This window comes from Gasterosteus aculeatus, chromosome 11 (genome assembly GCF_964276395.1).
Source record: "Gasterosteus aculeatus chromosome 11, fGasAcu3.hap1.1, whole genome shotgun sequence".
Classification (NCBI taxonomy): Eukaryota; Metazoa; Chordata; class Actinopteri; order Perciformes; family Gasterosteidae; genus Gasterosteus; species Gasterosteus aculeatus.
Window position 1 is genome coordinate 17,023,073 of NC_135699.1, and position 19,587 is coordinate 17,042,659.

General features: G+C 52.2%; 1 protein-coding gene and 1 long non-coding RNA gene across 9 annotated transcripts; one reads left to right on the forward strand and one right to left on the reverse strand.

The window, feature by feature from the left end:
* LOC120827678 (uncharacterized) lies at positions 1–899 on the reverse strand. The gene is made up of 2 exons (XR_005713432.2): positions 760–899; positions 1–223 (listed from the first exon to the last, which is right to left on the reverse strand). It is a non-coding gene; the product is annotated as an uncharacterized LOC120827678 (long non-coding RNA).
* ppfia3 (PTPRF interacting protein alpha 3) lies at positions 852–19,421 on the forward strand. Of its 8 annotated transcripts, none has more exons than XM_078084133.1 (31): positions 852–987; positions 2,104–2,558; positions 5,555–5,656; positions 5,755–5,994; positions 6,434–6,493; positions 6,726–6,854; positions 6,929–7,021; positions 7,443–7,495; positions 7,611–7,704; positions 7,807–7,941; positions 8,470–8,553; positions 8,804–8,935; positions 9,131–9,193; positions 9,279–9,358; positions 9,633–9,801; positions 10,099–10,319; positions 10,435–10,660; positions 11,130–11,263; positions 11,363–11,517; positions 11,610–11,709; positions 11,807–11,888; positions 12,474–12,674; positions 12,999–13,064; positions 13,205–13,528; positions 13,621–13,796; positions 13,892–13,989; positions 15,861–16,036; positions 16,714–16,782; positions 16,869–17,034; positions 17,575–17,637; positions 17,741–19,421. In XM_078084133.1, the coding sequence occupies exons 2-30, from the start codon at positions 2,214–2,216 to the stop codon at positions 17,625–17,627; spliced, it is 4,026 nt and encodes a 1,341-aa protein (XP_077940259.1). In that variant the 5' UTR covers positions 852–987; positions 2,104–2,213; the 3' UTR covers positions 17,628–17,637; positions 17,741–19,421. The 8 variants fall into 8 exon arrangements, with proteins under 8 accessions (XP_077940259.1, XP_077940258.1, XP_077940260.1 ...); XM_078084132.1 differs by having other exon boundaries at positions 853–987; positions 1,975–2,558; XM_078084134.1 differs by having other exon boundaries at positions 853–987; positions 1,975–2,558; positions 16,872–17,034.
* The last annotated feature ends 166 nt before the right edge of the window (positions 19,422–19,587 follow it).

The window sequence follows — 19,587 nt, forward strand, 5'->3', positions numbered from 1 at the left end:
ATCGTTTGGATTTATTTATTTTAGTAATACAACTCAGTAGTTTAAGCTCTGGTAATTTTCAAGTTGTTATTCCTCATCATTTTTTAAAGTTCCTCATACTTGAATCCATGATGTTTAATTGAAATGTGATAACCTCGTGCAGGCAGTGGTTTGCGTCCTCGTTGAGGCCCCGGAGGAAGCAGTGGTTTAATTCTCTGACTGCTCACGTCCGTTTGCTTTGTGCCTAAAGAGAAAGAAAAAAGTCAAAGTGAAGCAAAGCGAAGTCTTTTTTTCATCCGCTGTGAGCTTGTTTCTTTAAGACTCAGCATCTTCACCGAGGAGGAGACCTGAGGAAGAGAAGCTGGTCAAGTTACACAAAAGCACCAGGAGAAAGACCGGAAGCTACATTATCTTTCTTCAGAGTAAAGTTTGTATTGATTCATGTCTTTACACAGAGCAAATATCCATCAAAGATATGTGATGATTTTAACGGGATTCAGGGCTTCTATTTGCCACCTCGTAGAACATCTGCCTTCAAATGCAGAGAATAATAATGAGTGTTTTGTTTTACTTTTGCCTCACCAATAATCTTGTATTGTCTTACTGAGTATGTGTAACATATTTATTAATATCAATGATGCACTTGTATGGGTATTAACGCTCTAGTAATTTATAAACAGAACAAAAAGAAAGAACATTGCATATAAACATTGCAATTGTGGAATATCTGTTTTTTTATGTTCTATGTTCGTTTGCACGTTTTATCCTGAAGGTGCTCACCGGATGTTGCCCGTGTCTCCTGCACACGTCTTTACGCACGGACGCCGGAGCCGAAGCATCGCGCCCAGCAGAGAGAGAGAGACAGAGAGGGGGGGAGGGGAGGGGGAGGGCTGGTAACCGGGCTGTAACGGGGGGGATAAGCTGCAGCCTCCGTCTCTCAGGTGCTCCGATGGAGTGAAGCGGCCGCCGAGGCGCCTTGACTTCCTGTCCCGGTCGATGATGGAGAGGGTAAGACGCGAGAGGCTGAAATCCGCCGTCATGTTCTGGTGCACGCACGGATCTAGCAGTGCGTTGGACCGTCCAGCTGTTTTTATGGGTGGGGGGGGGGGGGGGGGGGGGCGGTGGAGGAGGGAGGAAGGGAGGAAGGGGAGTTGGGTGTTGATAGGAAATAGGCGCCTTGCAGTCGGAATAAAAGAGGCGCGCCGTTTTCCGACAGTCGGGTCATTCGTGTCACTAAAAATAACCCACTTGCGTGATGTGCATCTCCCGGTTGGACGTGTTAATTAGGCCTCCATCATTTACAGCACGAGTGGCACCTCCTCCCGTGTGAGGCTCTCCTGCACAGCCCTACATGCTCCTTTATTTATTTATTTATTATCATTTTGAGCCATTTATTTAGTGAAGACAACCCGTTATTTCCATTCCAAACACCACAAGAAATCTCATTATTCACACACACAATCCATGTATCTATATATATATATATATATATATATATATATATATATATATATATATATATAACAGATGGCTTCCGGAGCCGTAGAACCTCCTCCTGGATACAGCGCGTAATTACAATTCATGATGACCCCCCCCACCATGAAATGTATGAAACAGCCCCGCGTCTCCCTGCCGGATACAGGCCTGCTGATTGTTCCGTGTTTGTGTGTCCGAACACGACCCGTTTCCGTGCATCATGCGCCATTCACGTGCGCCGGTTCCGACTGCGAGGACGCGGACACGCGCACTGATGGAACGACGGATCGCGAGTATCGCGATGCCAGTCAGCGGGCCCAGATAGCGGGTGGGGGCGGGGACGGTTGTGTCTTTTGAGGGTTCGGAGAAAGGTGTGTGCGTGTGTGTGCGTGTGTGCGTGTGTGTGTGTGTGTGTGTATGTGTGTGTGTGTGTGTGTGTGCGAGAGAGAAATACACGTTTCTGTAAAAGCTCTTGTATGTTCCTCCATCATCTCATCTTCTTCTTTCTTCTCTCTTCAGGTGAGTGTCTCATCTCAGTGAAGCCCGGGCCGGGGGTCAGAGGTCATTGATTAAAACCTGCACCTCTCCCTCTTACCCCCTGAACCCCCTGTCCCCCCTCCCACGGCCCCTCCATCACCCACCCTTAAGAATCAGTTGGCCGTCTGATCGTCAGTGGACCACCAGTGGAGGCGGCGCCGAGCGTCCCGCACCGCCTCTCAGACCCCTCCCCCCCCCGCCTCTAGCTCCCCGGCCTCAAGATGATGTGCGAGGTGATGCCCACCATCTCGGAGGACGGGCGCGGAGGCGGCGGCTCGTCTTCCCCGCCGGGGGGCGGGGCAGGAGGAGGGATGGGAGGCATCGGGGGCTACGGCGGCAGGGATGCCCGCGGCGGCGGCAGCGCGGGCGGCGGCGGCAGCAGCGACGAGGGGGGCAGCACGGGCAACCTGGAGTCGCTGATGGTGAACATGCTGACGGAGAGGGAGCGGCTGCTGGAGAGCCTGAGGGAGACGCAGGACTGCCTGGGGACGGCGCACCTGCGCCTCAGGGACCTCGGCCACGAGAAGGAGTCGCTGCAGAGGCAGCTGTCCATCGCCCTGCCGCAGGTACCGCCCACCTGCTCCGTCACTGGGAGGCTTTCATTATGCTCATTACACGCAGGTCGTAGTACTTCATTGATGAAGGAAAAGTCTAATCTGTCATATCACCTCATCTAAGTGTGTGTGTGTGTGTCTGGAGAGCCGTGGAGGTGATCTTCTCCTTTAGGTGCACCACCTGGTTTAGGCCGGTTTGATAAAAAAGTCCCATTTCAGCAATTTTTAGCGCTTATGTGAAACGTCAAATCTCCAATGTTATTTAAAGAGAAGATCGTCGACCTGAAGAATCTCCAAATCTGACCTCAGTAATGCTGCTGATGTGCATCACATCACAGCGCTGAATTATTCACGCGTTAACCTGTCAGCGAGGTTGAATGCTGCAGCCATTGTCCAGGTGAGCTGGGTCCGACTTCTTTCTTCTTCTGCGGTTTTAAACCAACGCGGCCGCTTCCACGGAGCACCAACGGTAAAGTTTATAACTCCTCATGGAAATATCTAAATGTGCTTGTGTGATATTCAACTTTTAACTTGCGTTGGACAAAGAATTTGCGGTATGTGTTTTCTACCTTGAGAAGGACTCTTGCGATGTTCTCTCACCTGAAACCATCACAGCAGTGAAAGAGAAGACAACAATAAGAGAATCGTTTGTTCCTAAATATCCGTACCTCCTAAAACGGAAATCCTCATGTACCAACGCATCAAAATGGTACTTTGCTGTCTTAGAATCGGTTCCTTAATGAGGCTGGCTGGTGAGCCGGTATCCATGGCGACCAACTGTAGTCGTTGGTACCTGTTTCCTCTTTTTAAAGCTGCTTTAAACCCTGTTTTGTCCGGTTTGGGACTCTTTTGGATCCACAGCTCATCAGACTTTTCTAAGTAGGTTCTGTGTGTTGGAAGAACAGATCTGTCAGTAAGTTACCTGACAGTAAGGATCTGTATATCGGCCTCCCTTCCCGTAAGGATTGCAAAGAGAGTCTTTGAGGATTGTGGGGAGACGTTCGGAGCAGTCGTGCTTTTCTTTGCGCTCATCTTCTTTTTCCAAAGCGTGTGACAAGAAAACAACCCCAGAGGGAACACCGGACTCAGCCGACATTAAAGAGCTGCGTTACCTCAGCGATGGAGAGATCGATATGGTCATCATCTGCAGAAACACACACACACACACACACACACACACACACACACACACACACACACACAGGCAGGAGGCAACGAGCTGCACACACAGCAGCTACGTTCTACTGTAGATGAGTTCAGCCAGTTCGTCTCTGTGTGTTCAACGTTGCCAAGAGAGAAAAATCAGGAGAGGGATGGAAGCAGTTACAGCATGGCGCACACACACGCACACACACACACACACACACACACACACACACACACACATGCACACAAAGAGAGAAAAACCTGGTGAAATGAGACTAACAAATCTATTTCACTTGCATATCGCTGCATGCTAATGAGGTGGCTTCTAGTGGCTGTTTTAGACGGTGTATCATGACGGGGACGCGGGGGTTGAGTGGGCGGGGGTTGACATGGGTGAAGGGTGGGGGGGGGGGTTGCAATGAACGAAAAATGACGGTGCCATACGGTGAGAAAGATAGAAGCAGTGCGGTGCCGGTGGAGCAGCTCGCTCCGTCTTCTACTTGAATTAATCCCAGAATTAAGAAATCCTGCAGGCACCAGAAGGAGCCATCTGCACGCGGCAAGTCGTCCCTCCTCACTTCCCTCTCCTCAAACCGGGCTTCCTCCTTTCGCCTCCCCCCCGGGCGTCGAGGGGTACCAACGCTCTGCACATGCTGCACTTCAATGCGTGTGAGAGGAGGCGCTAATGTGGGTAAACTGATCACCGATCCACACTTGGCACTGGAGGTCCTGGTCTCCGGACCTGCCACTGGAGGTCCTGGTCTCCGGACTTGCCACTGGAGGTCCTGGTCTCCGGACCTGCCACTGGAGGTCCTGGTAGTTCTCTAATCTGGTTCTCATGTCCATCTGTGCCACGCATTGTGGGACTGGTCCCAGTCTTGGATCTGGTTTGTGTCGTGTTGATTACCACACTGCCGTGCTTGCATCACTGCGTGTATGTGTGACATGTGTGTGTGTCCCGGGGGGAATGTGTGTGTGTCCTGGTTGTCATGTGTGTGTCCCGGGGGGGAATGTGTGTGTGTGTGTGTCCTGGTTGTCATGTGTGTCATGTGTGCGTCACGGCGCCATCGCACGCGAGCAGAGAGGACAATCAGCGCGCGGTCGAGCACTCGCTGCACACGGCGGCGTGTGTCTGCTCTGATGTGTTGCCATGGATACCACTCAGTCTGACCAAAGTATTTGTCAGCGTAACTATCACGTAGCTTCCCCATCGATTCTACGCGATTGCGTTCAATCGCGGAGAATCGTAACAGTTCCACCCGGGCCGCTGTCTTCTGGAGGTCCCAGACGTCCCAGAGCCGCAGCTCCTCTCGTGCTTCTTTAAACTCCGGGCGGTTTGTTTTAATGGCGAGCAAAGCGCACAGCCAGTCAAGGTTATTGAGCAATTAATCCCATTTCAGGTGCAACACGTGCAATAAAGCTGGTTGTTAGATTTTATACGGAGGCCTGGTCCAGGAGTCCCGCTGGCTGCTGTTTTGTGGTTTATTCCTGTTGGAGAAGTTCCATACACGTTGGTTGAAGCGCGTCGAAAGTCTCTGATTCTGTGGTTAATTGCGCTGTGTGGGATGACGGAAAACACCGGCAGTAAACGTTACAGTCTGCGGTCGCTCTGCTCTTCTGTTTGGAGGCGTGTGTTTATTATTATTTTTTTCTGGATTACCGGCCAAGTGAGAAGAGGAGACCTCCTGCTGAGATATTTTTATTTTTTGGTTTCAAACCTTCTGACTCAGCATTTATCAATCAGACAGGGGAGGAATCCATTAAGGAAGGCCTGTTTTAGGCAAAGTGTGAATATGCAGCACTTCTTAACGGACGCGTGTGTGTGTGTGAGTCGATAGCGGCTTCCTCTTGTGACCCGGCAGGAGTTCGCAGTGCTGACCAAAGAGCTGAACCTCTGCCGGGAACAGCTGCTGGAGAGGGAGGAGGAGATAGCCGAGCTGAAGGCGGAGAGGAACAACACACGGGTCAGCATCACACACACTCAAGTTCTGCTCCGATTCCCCTCGCCGCTTGTCCATTTGTTTTCCCCCTGAACGAACCCCCGAACCGCTCGTGTCTCCAGCTGCTGCTGGAGCATCTGGAGTGCCTGGTGTCCCGCCACGAGCGCAGCCTGAGGATGACCGTGGTGAAGAGGCAGACCCAGTCCCCGGCTGGGGTCTCCAGCGAGGTGGAGGTCCTGAAAGCCCTCAAGTCGCTGTTCGAGCACCACAAAGCTCTGGACGAGAAGGTGAGGGAGCGGCTACGGGTGGCGCTGCAGCGGGTGGCGTCCCTGGAGGAAGAGCTGCAGTCCTCTTCCCAGGAGGTGAGTCCACGTTCCTTCAAGCTTTTTCTGTGCCTCTCTCTGTCAGGGACGCGTCGTGGGAAGGCAGGACTCAAATGCAGATGTCGAAACACAAAAATACTTTAATAGTCATAAACTCCAACACAAAATGGCCAAGGGGCAAAAACGCATACAAGTACCAGGGGGACAAAAGGCAGGCAGGAACTAGAGGCATCCAGGACGATGGACAACGACAAGTGACAAGAGACACACACGGCTTAAATACACTAGGGAGGTGCAGGTGGACACAGGTGGAAACAATCAGACAATCACAAGGGACGACAGGACCAGGCAGGAAGTGAAGTTACCCGGGGAGACAAGAAGCAGAAGCTACAAAATAAGACAGGAAATAAAACCGCACCGTGACACTCTGTCTGGGGTGTGAGTTTCTCCTGATCGGCTCCCCTCCCTGTGGTTCCAGGTCGTGTCCCTAAGGGAGCAGATCAAGCGGCGGCAGCAAGGACTGGACGGCGGCAAAGAGGTACCGGGATGCTTGTCTTAAAGGTGTTAGTCAGTGTTAGTAGACCTGCATGATGCATCGGCGCGAGAAATCTATTTCTGCTTCGACGCCGTTGAGGCTTCCGGAAGCCTCAACGGCCTGTGAGGCCGCGCCGAGATCGCCATCCTCAGCGGCAGCATGTTAGCAGGCCAACCGTACACCCCAATCGGCGTTCTCATCAATTGAAGCGAAAATCTTTTGTCCCTCCGTGCAGCGGCTTCCCAACGGGCCGTCGTCCATCCTGGACGACGGCGACGTGGACCGTCAGCGCGAGGGCGAGATCGAGCGACAGAGGTCGGAGCTGGGTCAGCTCAAAGAGAGACTGGCCCTCATGTGCAGACAGGTAGGCCGACGCGCCGCGCTATTCGCCGAGACGGCAGACGGAGGCGCCTCACGTCTCGCCGCCTCCCCTTCCAGGTCGGGGAGATCGAGGAGCAGCTGACGTCCGCCCGCCGGGAGCTGGCCCGATCGGAGGAGGCCAACCAGAAACTGCAGAGGGACGTGAAGGAGGTGAGATACTCTTTTTGATTCGCTCAAATACGCCCGGTTTGCTATGGCAACAAAAGGCCAGTTACTCCGCGCGCCAGAGCCCCCGTATCCACGGCAACGCGGCCTTCCCGATCAGACAGATTGAAAAGGTGTGAGGGCGTTCTTTTTTCCAACGAGAGGAGGTTGAGTCGACTTTGGCGAAATCTGTTTCTCTGAGTCGTACTGCTGCCCCCCTCCTCGTCGCCCCCCCCCATCTCTCTTTGACCTTTTGCAACGGCATTTAAAAGCTGTCAACAACAACAACAACTACTAACCGCTCATTATCATTCTTCTGCTAATAGCTGCTCCCTTTGATCAACGCCTGTAAACCTTTCTGACTATCTGCTCTCGGTTGCTTTCTAAATGTGCGCATGCTTTGCGGCCTTCAACCCCCCCCCCCCAGGCTCTCTGTCAGAGGGAAGACATGGAGGAGAGAATCACCACGTTGGAGCGCAGGTTTGTGTTTCCCCTCCGCGAACTCTTCCTTGCCTCCTTGCAAAGGAAAAAGCGCTGCGGGCGCCTCACCCACCGCTCCGTCTTGTCTGCCGCCCCGTGTTTTTCCGCTCTGCAGGTACCTGAGTGCCCAGAGGGAGGCGACGTCTCTCCACGACACCAAAGACAAGCTGGAGAACGAGCTGGCCAGCAAAGACTCGCTCTACAGACAGGTGTGGGGGGGGGTCTTCTCTTTTCTTGCCCTCCGCAAAAAACCTGGCGACCCGAGTTTCACCTCCGCTCCCGTCTCTCCTGCTGCCCCCCTCCTCCTGCAGGGCGAGGAGAAGAACCGGCAGCTCCAGGAGCGCCTGGATGACGCCAAGCAGAAGCTGCAGCAGACTCTGCAGAGGGCCGAGACGCTGCCGGAGATCGAGGCGCAGCTCGCCCAGAGAGTGGCAGCCCTCAACAAGGTGTGTGTGTGTGTGTGCGTGCAAACAATCGACCAGCTGTACACAATCAGATGAAAACAGTGCAATCTTCACCTGACAGCAGCCCGTGTGCACACGTGTGTATAAACGCGCGTGTGATCGTGCATAGCCGAAGCGGAACATATCAAACGACGGGTGAACAGCAAACATTTGCATGTAATCCGCTCAGCTATTTGCTCCTCGCTGCGCCTCGACACGCCAGGAACCGCACGCCGCCTCGGATCTCGTTTGATTTGCTCGTGTGTTAAATCTCAAGCATTCCTGCGACTACAATGCTCCCTCGTGCCAAAAAATCCCCCCCCCCCCGGTAGCCGAACCTGTCAAATAGTCTACACTTACTAGTGGCGTGTCGGGGCAGGAGCCCCGTGAGAAGAGCCAGAGTCTCCCGCCACGCTTAGATGTGTACAGGCATGTAGCCGATTGGTCGACCCGGTCAACAAGCCGTTTCCTTTTGTGTTCATTTGTACTGCGCCCCCCTCCCACCTCCTCCATCCCCCCACGATCACTCAGGCGGAGGAGCGACATGGTAACTTTGAGGAGCGACTGCGACAGATGGAGGCGCAACTGGAGGAGAAGAACCAGGAGCTGCAGAGGGTGAGTCACTCTCTTTTCTCTCCCTCTGGTTTCATCCCTCCCCCTCCTTCGTGCCGTTGCCCCTTTTGTCAGCCTCCACAAAGGCGTGCTAATTTTCTAAACCCTGTATTTGGTCGTTTCCATTCAGATACAAATCTTTGTGCGTCGTCCTCAGTCGAGCAGAATGCTTGTTACTGTAACGCCCACCTTCGTTTCTTTCTTGTCATTCGCTCTCACCCGTCTCTCAACCCTTCCGCGCCCATCACCTCAGGCGAGGCAGCGGGAGAGGATGAACGACGAACACAACAAGCGCCTCTCCGACACGGTGGACAAGCTGCTGTCTGAGTCCAACGAGAGGCTGCAGCTGCACCTGAAGGAGAGGATGGCGGCCCTGGAGGAGAAGGTGGGAGCAGGCGTCTCGTCAAACCGCCATCTGTCTCAGTCCCCCAAATGCTAGACCCTACACATGTGTCCCTCGTGTACCCAAACTCACCCGTACAAATACCCTGAGATTGGTGTAGAATGCTGTACTTAAACGTACAGAACAAACACATGAAGACCAGCTTCACCGCGATAAAGCGTCTGCTTCTTCCTGCAGAATGCGCTGTCGGAGGAACTGTCCAACATGAAGAAACTCCAGGATGATCTGTTGGCGAACAAGGTCCCTCCGAGTCAAACCTCTTGCAGACATGCAGCCTTTTTCCTTTCCCCTTTTTCTCTAACCTCCCCCTTCCCCCCCACTCCAGGACCAGCTGATCGCAGAGCTGGAGCGCCTTCAGCTGGAGTTGGATCAGCTGAGAGCGAGGCCCGGTGGCTCTTATTCCAGGTTAGTCAGCATTTCCCGATCGCACGCATCCGTTGACTCGGTGCCCAAACAAACAAACACGATCCAATTAGCACTTTTCTCATCTGCAAGTCCCGACACCTACGGCCCGTTGGTGCGGGTACGCTGCACCTTTACTCCACATACAAGTCTATACGTACCCTTTTATCCGGGAGGCCCCTTGTTTTTGTTTAGCCGGCTCCGTTGTGTTTTTTTTCCGTGTTGCACCGCCTCTCCATCGCCGTCTCACCTCGCACCGTGTTTCTTGCCTCTCCAGTCGCTCTCTGCCGGGGAGCGCTCTGGAGCTGAGGTATTCCCACGGGAATGGCTCGCTACCGACCGGCTCGACCACTCACCTGGACACCTTCGGTAACGCGTCCGCCGGGGGCGTGGTCAGGCGGAGTCACCGGGCCCGTTGGAGCTCGGCCAGAGAGGACTCCAGCAAGGTGAGACGCCGCTGTAACGTGACTACGAGCCCAAGCGGAGGCCGATTGAATCATCATCATCTACTTTATACCTCTTGGAAGCATCGGCTGCTTTTCTATTAAACAAACACTGGTTGAATATGGAAGAATATCTAATACTTTAATATCAGGAAGTGGAAAAATACGTGTCCCCTTTGGATTGTGAAGTCCCAGTTTTGTTGTTTGTCTGACTTAAAATCCTTTCATCCTGATCCTCTCTGACAAAAATACCAAAAATGAAACAAAACATAACGTGACATTTTGTCTCTTTCGTGGAAGAACCACAGTACTACTCTCTGTGTGCAGTACCCGGACTGGGAGAGCGGGGCCCTGCTGGGGACCGGGTTCGACCCGGGCCTGGACGTGGGCGGCTCCGACGACGATGACGACGGCGACCCTCGGTTCGGCTCCGAGCTGCTCTCCCCCAGCGGGCAGACGGACGTGCAGACCCTGGCCATCATGCTGCAGGAACAGCTGGAGGCCATCAACAAGGAGATCAAGTGAGCAGCTCGTTTAGGTCGCACCGGCTAGCTGTTTCCCTCCGTTTCCAGTCTTTACGCTAAGCTAAGCTAACTGGCTTGTTTTCTTTTTCTCCCCTTCCTCTTTCAAACGCAGACTCATCCAGGAGGAGAAGGAGAACACGGAGCTGCGGGCCGAGGAGATCGAGAGCCGGGTCAGCGTGGCTCTGGACCCTCCGTCCTCCCTGGGGAGGGACAGCACGGGACGGGGCTTCATCCCCTCGTCCATCACGTCCTCCACCCTGGCCTCCCCCTCCCCCCCCAGCTCCGGACACTCCACCCCTCGCCTGTCTCACTCCCCGGCCCGCGAGACGGATAGACAGGTACTACCTCCTCCTCCCTCCTACTCTCCCTCCCCACCAAACGTCTCCTCCAGACAGCGAGTAAATCACGCAGACGGGGTCAGAGGAGTTCAGCCGTGAACGGGCGAGCGCGATTCGGGGGAAAGCTGACGATTGGAACCAGACGCGCTGGTTCAAGCAGCTTCCCAGAAACGGGGAACTCGAACTGCAAGTTCTAAACGCAGGCAGCGGCGATGGAGAAGGCGATGACGTCGACGTGGGAGTTCAGAGCGGAATAGTTTGAGATTAAACTCGTCACGCGTAGTCAAAACAGAAAACGTGAGACGATCAATCAATTTGCTTATCCGCGGGAAGCTAGTCGACAGGTGTGCAGGTCGCCATCACTCGTTACGTTCCCACTGTGTGAGACGAAAAGTCTTCACAGGACAAAAAGACTCTTTGTGTTCCCACAAAATGAAGCTTCACTTCGAGTCGTAATCCTCTTCTCCAGAACAGCAAAGATGACGACCGCTCCCTGGCTCTTCTGGATGCCACGCCTCCTTCCACTCCTCGCGCTCTGCGCCTGGACAGGATGACCCTCACCCACCCGGGCGCCATGCTCGACGACCCCCGGGAGTTTCGCGGGTAAATCGCCGTTACGTAAATCCAACGCGGGGCGGATTAATCCTCGTTCGCCTCTCCCTCCCCCTCGCTGATTTCCTTCTTCGTCCCGTCCCGCCCAAGTCTCTCGGCAGATGGCAGCAGCTCCAACAGCAGCCAGGATTCTCTCCACAAGTCCAGTAAGAAGAAAAGCATCAAGTCCTCCATCGGGCGACTTTTCGGGAAGAAGGAGAAAGGACGGATGGGCCAACCCGGGCGGGAGGGGTCCGCTTCTCTCGGTAACCAGAAGGAGGGAAACCCGGGAGTGATTCAAAATATGTTGTGTTATCTGTCATTCTCTTGACCCCTGACCTCCCTGCGTCCCCTCCAGCGTCCACGCCATCCGAGGAAATGGCCTCCGGCGACCCGATGGGCCTGAACAAGACCGGGACTCTGGGTCCGGCAGATAAAGACCGCCGCAGCAAGAAGAAGTTTGTGAATCCTGATGACTCAGATCTCAGACCTGCATCTGGTGGTTTCTCACGTCAGCGGCACCCAACATGTGACTCTTCCTCTTCCTCTTACCAGGCATGAGCTGCTGGAGGAAGCATGTCGCCAAGGACTCCCCTTCGCATCCTGGGACGGACCCACGGTCGTGTCCTGGTTGGAGGTACGGTGCCGTCACAGAAACCTAAACACGTCCGGTTGTCAGAAGAAACTTCTACGCTTTCAGAGCGGCGGGTGTTACAGTTCAACAAGTGGCCGCGTTAACTGGTGACTTTCAGGTGAACGGTTCCAATATTATATACAGCAGCAGTGACCTGTCAATCACAGTTATCCCGCCCTAAAGCATCCATATGGTCTTTATGGACCATGACATGAACATAATGCTGTATTTAAGACTTTAAAACTAGAAATTGAGACCATAAACTCATGTCTACAATGTTTACAGATGGAATAAATCAAGAGTCATTTTCTCATATACTTCTATACAATTAGACTTGTTTTTGCAACCGGATGGTCAGGGGAGAGAATCCAAGTTTTAAGACGCATCGGTTTCACTCAGAGGAACCGGATGCCGCTGCCTGGCAGCCACGGATGCCGACAGTCACCAGTTAACACAATTAGCACTTGAGTCTCTGTCTCGGTCTAATTTCTCTACTAAGGACACAGAACTTTCTCCAGCAATCAAATGTTCACCACTGGCCCCACATTCCCTCCACATTTATTCCCTTTGTCGTCCGTCTCCCTCCAGCTGTGGGTGGGAATGCCGGCCTGGTACGTCGCCGCCTGCCGCGCCAACGTGAAGAGCGGCGCCATCATGGCCAACCTGTCGGACACGGAGATCCAGAGGGAGATCGGCATCAGCAACCCGCTGCACCGCCTCAAGCTGCGGCTGGCCATCCAGGAGATGGTGTCCCTCACCAGCCCCTCGGCGCCGGCCAGCACCCGCTCCGTGAGACACCGAACGCACTCAGACCAGAACACGCCGCGTCACGTCAGCGCGAAGCACATTCTGCTCAGGGGGAATAAGGGACATGAAACCGACCCTGCAGGGTGATGAATGTCAAACGTAGTGGAACGTGTGTTTTCCAGAGGAGAGGGACGGTAAACTGCACCCATTTAGTTCCACCCGGTAACACAACTCGGCAAACAGAAGCTGCCTCCTCGTGCTGCGACAAAAAACACAACCAGATGTTGAGCGATGCACACAGAGGCGTCGTTTAACAGCACGTCCGATCAGCCAGTTTATTTGTTTCACCTTGTCTCTCGTCCCCAGTCGACCAGTAACGTGTGGATGACCCACGCTGAGATGGAGTCCCTGAACGCAGCCACCAAGCCCCCGGTTAGTGCCCCCCCCCCGCCCCGTCTCTGTCCACTCGTATTATTATTTTAAGTGTCCGGTCTGAATGGTGTTGACGAGTCTCCCCCCTCTCCCCCCTCTCTCTTTGATATTCCGTCTCTTTCTTGTCTTTGTGGGATCAGGACCGAGTGTTGAGCTTCTTCTTCTTCTTCTTCTTCTTCTTCTTCTTCTTCTTCTCCTCCCTCTGGTTTCAGTGTGAACTGCTTCCGACTAATTACCCGTTCACTAACACGCTGTTCCTTCCTTTTGTCCTCATTTCCTGCTGCTGCTCCTCTCTGCTTCGCCTCCATCCGTCCTCCCTGCTCTTGACCTCTCGACCCCACCCTCCCCCCACCCCACCCTCCCCCCACCCCACCCCACCACCTCCACATCACTCTCTCTGGCTCCATCTGGCGCGGCCTCTCCTCTCACCGCTGCAGGAGCTCAAGGAGTTCAGCTGGGATCAGGTGAGGATCGTATCATATTCACCGTGTTGCCCTCAAAATGTACTCAAAAGTGGGGCACTAAGGGCTTTGCGTCGCCCCCCCCCCCCCTCCAGATACTGGCCTACGGCGACATGAATCACGAGTGGGTGGGCAACGACTGGCTGCCCAGCCTGGGTCTGCCGCAGTACCGCAGCTACTTCATGGAGTCCCTGGTGGACGCCCGCATGTTGGACCACCTGACCAAGAAGGAGCTGAGAGGACAGCTCAAGATGGTGGACAGCTTCCACAGGTAGAGTTGAGAAGCCCGGGTGAAGGTGAGAGTGGAAACACGGCCTCCGTAGTTAACCACCACCCCCCCCCCCCCCCCTGGGTCTCTCCTGCCAGGGTCAGTCTGCATTACGGCATCATGTGCCTGAAGCGGCTCAACTACGATCGCAAGGAGCTGGAGAGGAAGAGAGAGGAGAGCGTCCACCACAGCAAAGGTGAGCTGACCCCCACATTCACCCCCCCCCATTGTCCCACCGGGTCTGCTCACCCTGGGCTCTTATCTCAAAGCACACCTCAGTGATTACTTTAAAGTACAACGTTGGTCATTATTACTCAACAGCACTCTTTTACCATTTTTATGATAATTATTTGTGTATTTTTCTTTGTTGCTTTCTCCATTTGTTTGTTGGTTCAAATTAAAGAGAAACACGCAGCTTTAATTCAAGAAAATAAACAGAGAACGCTGTACACAGTGTTGAGAATAATAGAGTCATCATACTATACAGATAGTGAGAAGAAGTTATCCAAAATAAAACCCTCCTAGATTTATCGTTTGTGGTCGACCTCCGGTCTCCACTTCCATCAGCATCTGACCCCGACACGAGGCGTCTTCTTCTTCTTCTTCTTCTGTGGTCCTTTCCGCTCCGCAGGGAGGATTGCATCATCCGCCCCAAGTAGCGGTAGTTTCATGCTATTATTAATAGACCGAGCTGCAGGGCCATTGGCTTGACTTCATTTCAACTTTTAACAATGGAAAAAAAAGACAAACTATTTGTACGTTGCAAACGGAACAAATTAAGAGGTACTTTTCACATCACGTTTCACATATGGAACATGAAGCAATAATTAAACACAGACTTCATGAAACAAAAGTTACCTTTGATCTCTGCTGTCTGGAACATGTTGGGTCCCCCCCCCCCTCGCTTATGGCTCGCTCACAGACCGCAGCTTTCTCGTGCAATTTGGCTGGATAACAATTACATAAATGTCAACGGGATTAGTCATTCAACAGGGCTCCCACCTCTGACCCCCCCTCCCGCCCCCCCCCAAAAGCTCTTGCTCTCATAGCTGCGCCTCGGGTTACACATGTTGTCGATTTACAGCCGGCCCATCCTTGCTGATTTCCTCCTTTCCTAATTCTCTTTATCGCTCATCAACCCGAAAAAGCTAGCAAAACTCCCTCAGAGGACCATGCATATTCCATTAGGAAGTCCCTCAGAGGACCATGCATGTTGCATAAGAAACTCCCTCAGAGGAGCATGCATGTTCCATAAGGAACTCCTTCAGAGGACCGTGCATATTCCATAAGCAAGTCCCTCAGAGGACCGTGCATATTCCATAAGGAAGTCCCTCAGAGGACCGTGCATATTCCATAAGGAAGTCCCTCAGAGGACCGTGCATATTCCATAAGGAAGTCCCTCAGAGGACCATGCATATTCCATAAGGAACTCCCTGAGAGGACCATGCATGTTCCATAAGGAACTCCCTCAGAGGACCGTGCATGTTCCATAAGGAACTCCCTCAGAGGACCGTGCATATTCCATAAGGAAGTCCCTCAGAGGACCATGCATATTCCATAAGGAACTCCCTGAGAGGACCATGCATGTTCCATAAGGAACTCCCTCAGAGGACCGTGCATGTTCCATAAGAAACTCCCTCAGAGGAGCATGCATATTCCATAAGGAACTCTTTCAGAGGACCGTGCATATTCCATAAGGAACTCTTTCAGAGGACCGTGCATATTCCATAAGGAACTCCCTCAGAGGAGCATGCATGTTCCATAAGGAACTCCCTCAGAGGAGCATGCATGTTCCATAAGGAACTCCCTCAGAGGAGCATGCATGTTCCATAAGGAACTCCTTCAGAGGACCGTGCATATTCCATAAGGAACTCCCTCAGAGGAGCATGCATGTTCCATAAGGAACTCCTTCAGAGGACCGTGCATATTCCATAAGGAACTCCCTCAGAGGAGCATGCATGTTCCACAAGGAAGTCCCTCAGAGGACCGTGCATGTTCCAGAACTCCATATGGAGTTCCATAATATGTTGACACATGAATGAAACATTGCCTCCTCTCCCCTCTCAGATGTGATGGTGTGGTCCAACGAGCGTGTGATGTGCTGGGTTCAGACCATCGGCCTGAAGGAGTACGGAGACAACCTGCGTGAGAGCGGCGTACACGGCGCCCTGCTGGCATTGGACGACACCTTCGACTACACCGACCTGGCGCTGCTGCTGCAGATCCCCAACCAGCACACGCAGGTGACCGCGCGAGGAATCTAACGCAGCTTCAAGGAGACGCGAAGACCGACCGATGCATGCGATTTGGAATAGCGCTTGTTTTGGCATTGCCTTTTTAAAATATATGTGAGAGCGGACAGGAAACGTGGAGAGAGGTGCCGGGCGGGACGCACGACCACCACTGTTTCCGCTCTTTGTGGGCGCCAGCTTCCCCACATATATTAAATGAAGTCACTGCTTTCTAATGAACGCGCAGTGAGCTGGAGGCTGCGCGTTACCTCCGTCCCGTAAGGACGTACTGGACGGCGATGAAAGCGTGTTAAACATACTTGCGTGTGCATCACTGTGAAGGTTGATTTTTAGGATTTTGTTCAAACAAAACAACATTTTGAAACTCCCATATTTTCATTATTTTAAGTGGAAGAGCAAAACTTTTTTTTTTACAACTTACAACAACCTTTATTTGCTTCATCAGTAAATCTTAGCTTTCATCCGGCCTTTAATGGTTTTGTGAGACCTTTAAAATTGAACCTGCCGGGCGTCTCTCTCCATCATCTCCCATCTAAAGTAAAAGAACATCTCCCTAAAGCCTTATCGGACTCTTTAGGCTCCAGACTGTGCAGGTTGTTAATTGGGCACGGTATTCAAACACGATGATCACATTAATCTCAACGCTCTCCTTCACCTCCCTCCCGCAGGCCCGACAGCTTCTGGAGCAGGAGTACAACTCCCTCATCTCCATGGGGACGGAGAGACGACCCGACGAGGTCAGCGCGCTCAGTCGAGCTCCGAGAGGTGTGACAATAAACAATGCTGACTAGGCCGACACTGACCCTGACCTCTGACCTTCCAGCAGGACGGAGCGAAGACGTTCACCCGCTCGCCCTCCTGGAGGAAGATGTTTCGGGAGAAAGACCTCCGGGGCGTGACCTCCGACTCCGCCGAGACCCTGCCTGCCAACTTCCGTGCCTCAGCCATCTCCACGCCCTCCGTTACCCTGAGAAAGGTGCAGAGCGACGGTGAGTGCCGCCCGCCGCCCGCGACCTCCGACCTCCGTTTAGACGATGTGTGGGCGACCTGTTTCATTACATGAGACGTCGTTTGGCTGCAGCTTTTATCCACTGCTCAGCAGGTATCCTGCACATCATCATGGGACCAGTGGCAGCGTGTGAGCAGCGGCCGGCACAGAGGAATGTTAACAATGAAGTAGAAATAGTTACAATAGATTTAACGTTGAGAATGGACTCAAAATGTTGAATACATTCAAAATATTCAGCACTAATTTTAAATATTATTATTCTCAAAATGTAAAATGAAATCTCCTCGCATGTCTTCCCCTGTGTCGAATAAAAGCCTTTAACAGAAACATTTGTTATATAAGACTTCATGTGCCGGTCGGGGGGGGGATTTAGTTTTTTTTTCCTCTTACGCAAAGCAACGGACAAAAACAAGGAGCCGGCGCTTCAAAGCGCAGAGGAGGGCGATTATCTCTCGTTAACGGGGAAGGTCACTGCGTGTTTAAAGATAATAACCCCCCCCCCCCGTCTGTGTCTCCACAGCCAGCTCCGGCGCCCGGGGGGAGTCCGCCTCAGTGAGGACGTACTCCTGCTGAGGGGGCCGAGGTGAGAACCGTCCCCTTCACGTGGTTGTGTGTGCGGTTGTGTGTGTGGTTGTGTGTGTGGTTGTGTGTTGTGGTTGTGTGAATGACACATTTTCTCTCCTCAGGGCGCCACTGGATTTGGGACTAGAGGACCTGCGTGCTCATCCACGAGGGAGAGGGAGGGGTCGGGGGGGGGGGTCAATGAATATAACCATTTCACTTTTGAAAATGAATCCATCCGTCCGTCCTGCAATAACCGAAGCAAAAGGAACGAAGGCGGAAACGGACGTGAGGAATGTGTGAACGTGTTTTCCGACGGGATCATCTGTTTTCTGTCTCTCTCTCTTTCTGTCTCTGCTCGTCTCCCTCCCGTCTCTCTCTCACTCTCTCACTCGACGCCGACTGTTGGGTTAATGAAGACAGACCTGGTGTTGGTCCGGTCCCCCCCCCCCCCTTCATTCCTGTCGGGGTCTGCACACAGTCAGCAGAGTTGGAAATATCAGGGCTCATTTTACCTTGAGAGGAAACCACCACTCGCTGCCATTTCTTCTCTTTACAGCTGAACGTGCCGCCTTATAACTTCTCGGACGCGGGTGTTTTTCATGAGGGGGGGGGGTGGCGGAGTCGACCTCACCGTGGGGGGGGGGGGAGCTGTGCTCAACTGTGCAGCAAGTCCAAGGGAAGTCTGTGTTGGTACCACTTTTTGAAAGGGTGCGCTTTTATCCAACGAATGGAGACTGAGTCTAAAACTGCGAGCTGAGTTGCATTGTGGGAAATGTTTGACTCTTGGACTAACAGGTCTGGGATATCTCCACTGATTTTTCTAATATTTGTTTATCTGAGCTGACACGTCAGTAAGAAAGCTGCTGATAAAGACACGATAAGGGAGTTGTGGAAAATCCATTGAGAGCTCAAACATGTGGAGAAACTTTTACTTAACCACTTATCAGTGAAATGATCATCTACTAACCGCTGACTTTAGTTACTGAGGAACTTGTGTGGAGATTTGTAAAAGCAAATAGGGAGACATTATGAGGGGTTTCTACCATAAAGGTCCTTTAAATTTAAATTGCCAAAATTCTTGTTTTTCAACCTTGCAACTCAGAAGCAGTTTTCAGCCACTCGGGGTCTTTGAACCGGCCGCCTCATCAGAACGTGGTACCAGCTCCTCCGCCATCGCGACCAGCGGCTCAGGGCCTTCTGTCGCCGTGACGACGGGAGGGTCGCCGGAGAGACAAAACAGCCGGTCATCTTACTGCGCACACAAGCCATAGGAACCAAGAGCTCTCTGTGGGGGGCCGGGGGGCCGGCGGGGGGAACCCAGGAAACAAAACCTTTAGCCTCTGTGTTTACGATGCATGTCAGACAAGCAATGACCTGAATACATTCTTTTTGGTGGTGCAGATATGAGGTGTCTTATATATAATGTATGATAAACCCACAGGAGTTGGGTGCCTGGGGATCAATTTGTAAAATGTGTGTATTTTTTTCAGTTGTATTTCTTATTTTTTACGATATCTATTTATTTTTCTTTAAGTATGTATTGGACGTGTGTACGTGTTCCGTTCCTTCTTGGCTTAATTTGAACTGGTTTTAAATAATAAATAAGTAAATATTAAAATGCTCATTCAAATACGCTACTGTACGTGTACATTTTGAGAACAAACTGTGCAAACAGAGTTCCATGATTAAAGTGACAGTAATACAACTTGAAAATATAGTCTGGAAAAGAAACAATAATTATGATGAAAATGTTGATGTAAAAGACAAAATAAAGCGATCCTGGTGGATCTGCTGATCATCAGACTTCCTTGTTGATTTGTTTTATTCTTTCCCTCCAGCAGGAAGTACATTCAGTTATTTATTCTACCCACATGTATCAGGCACGTCCTTTATGCTCCTCTACGTTTATTCAATAGTTATTAAGATTTTGCACACACAATGTGCAACAGTTTTTATTTGCAATGGAGTG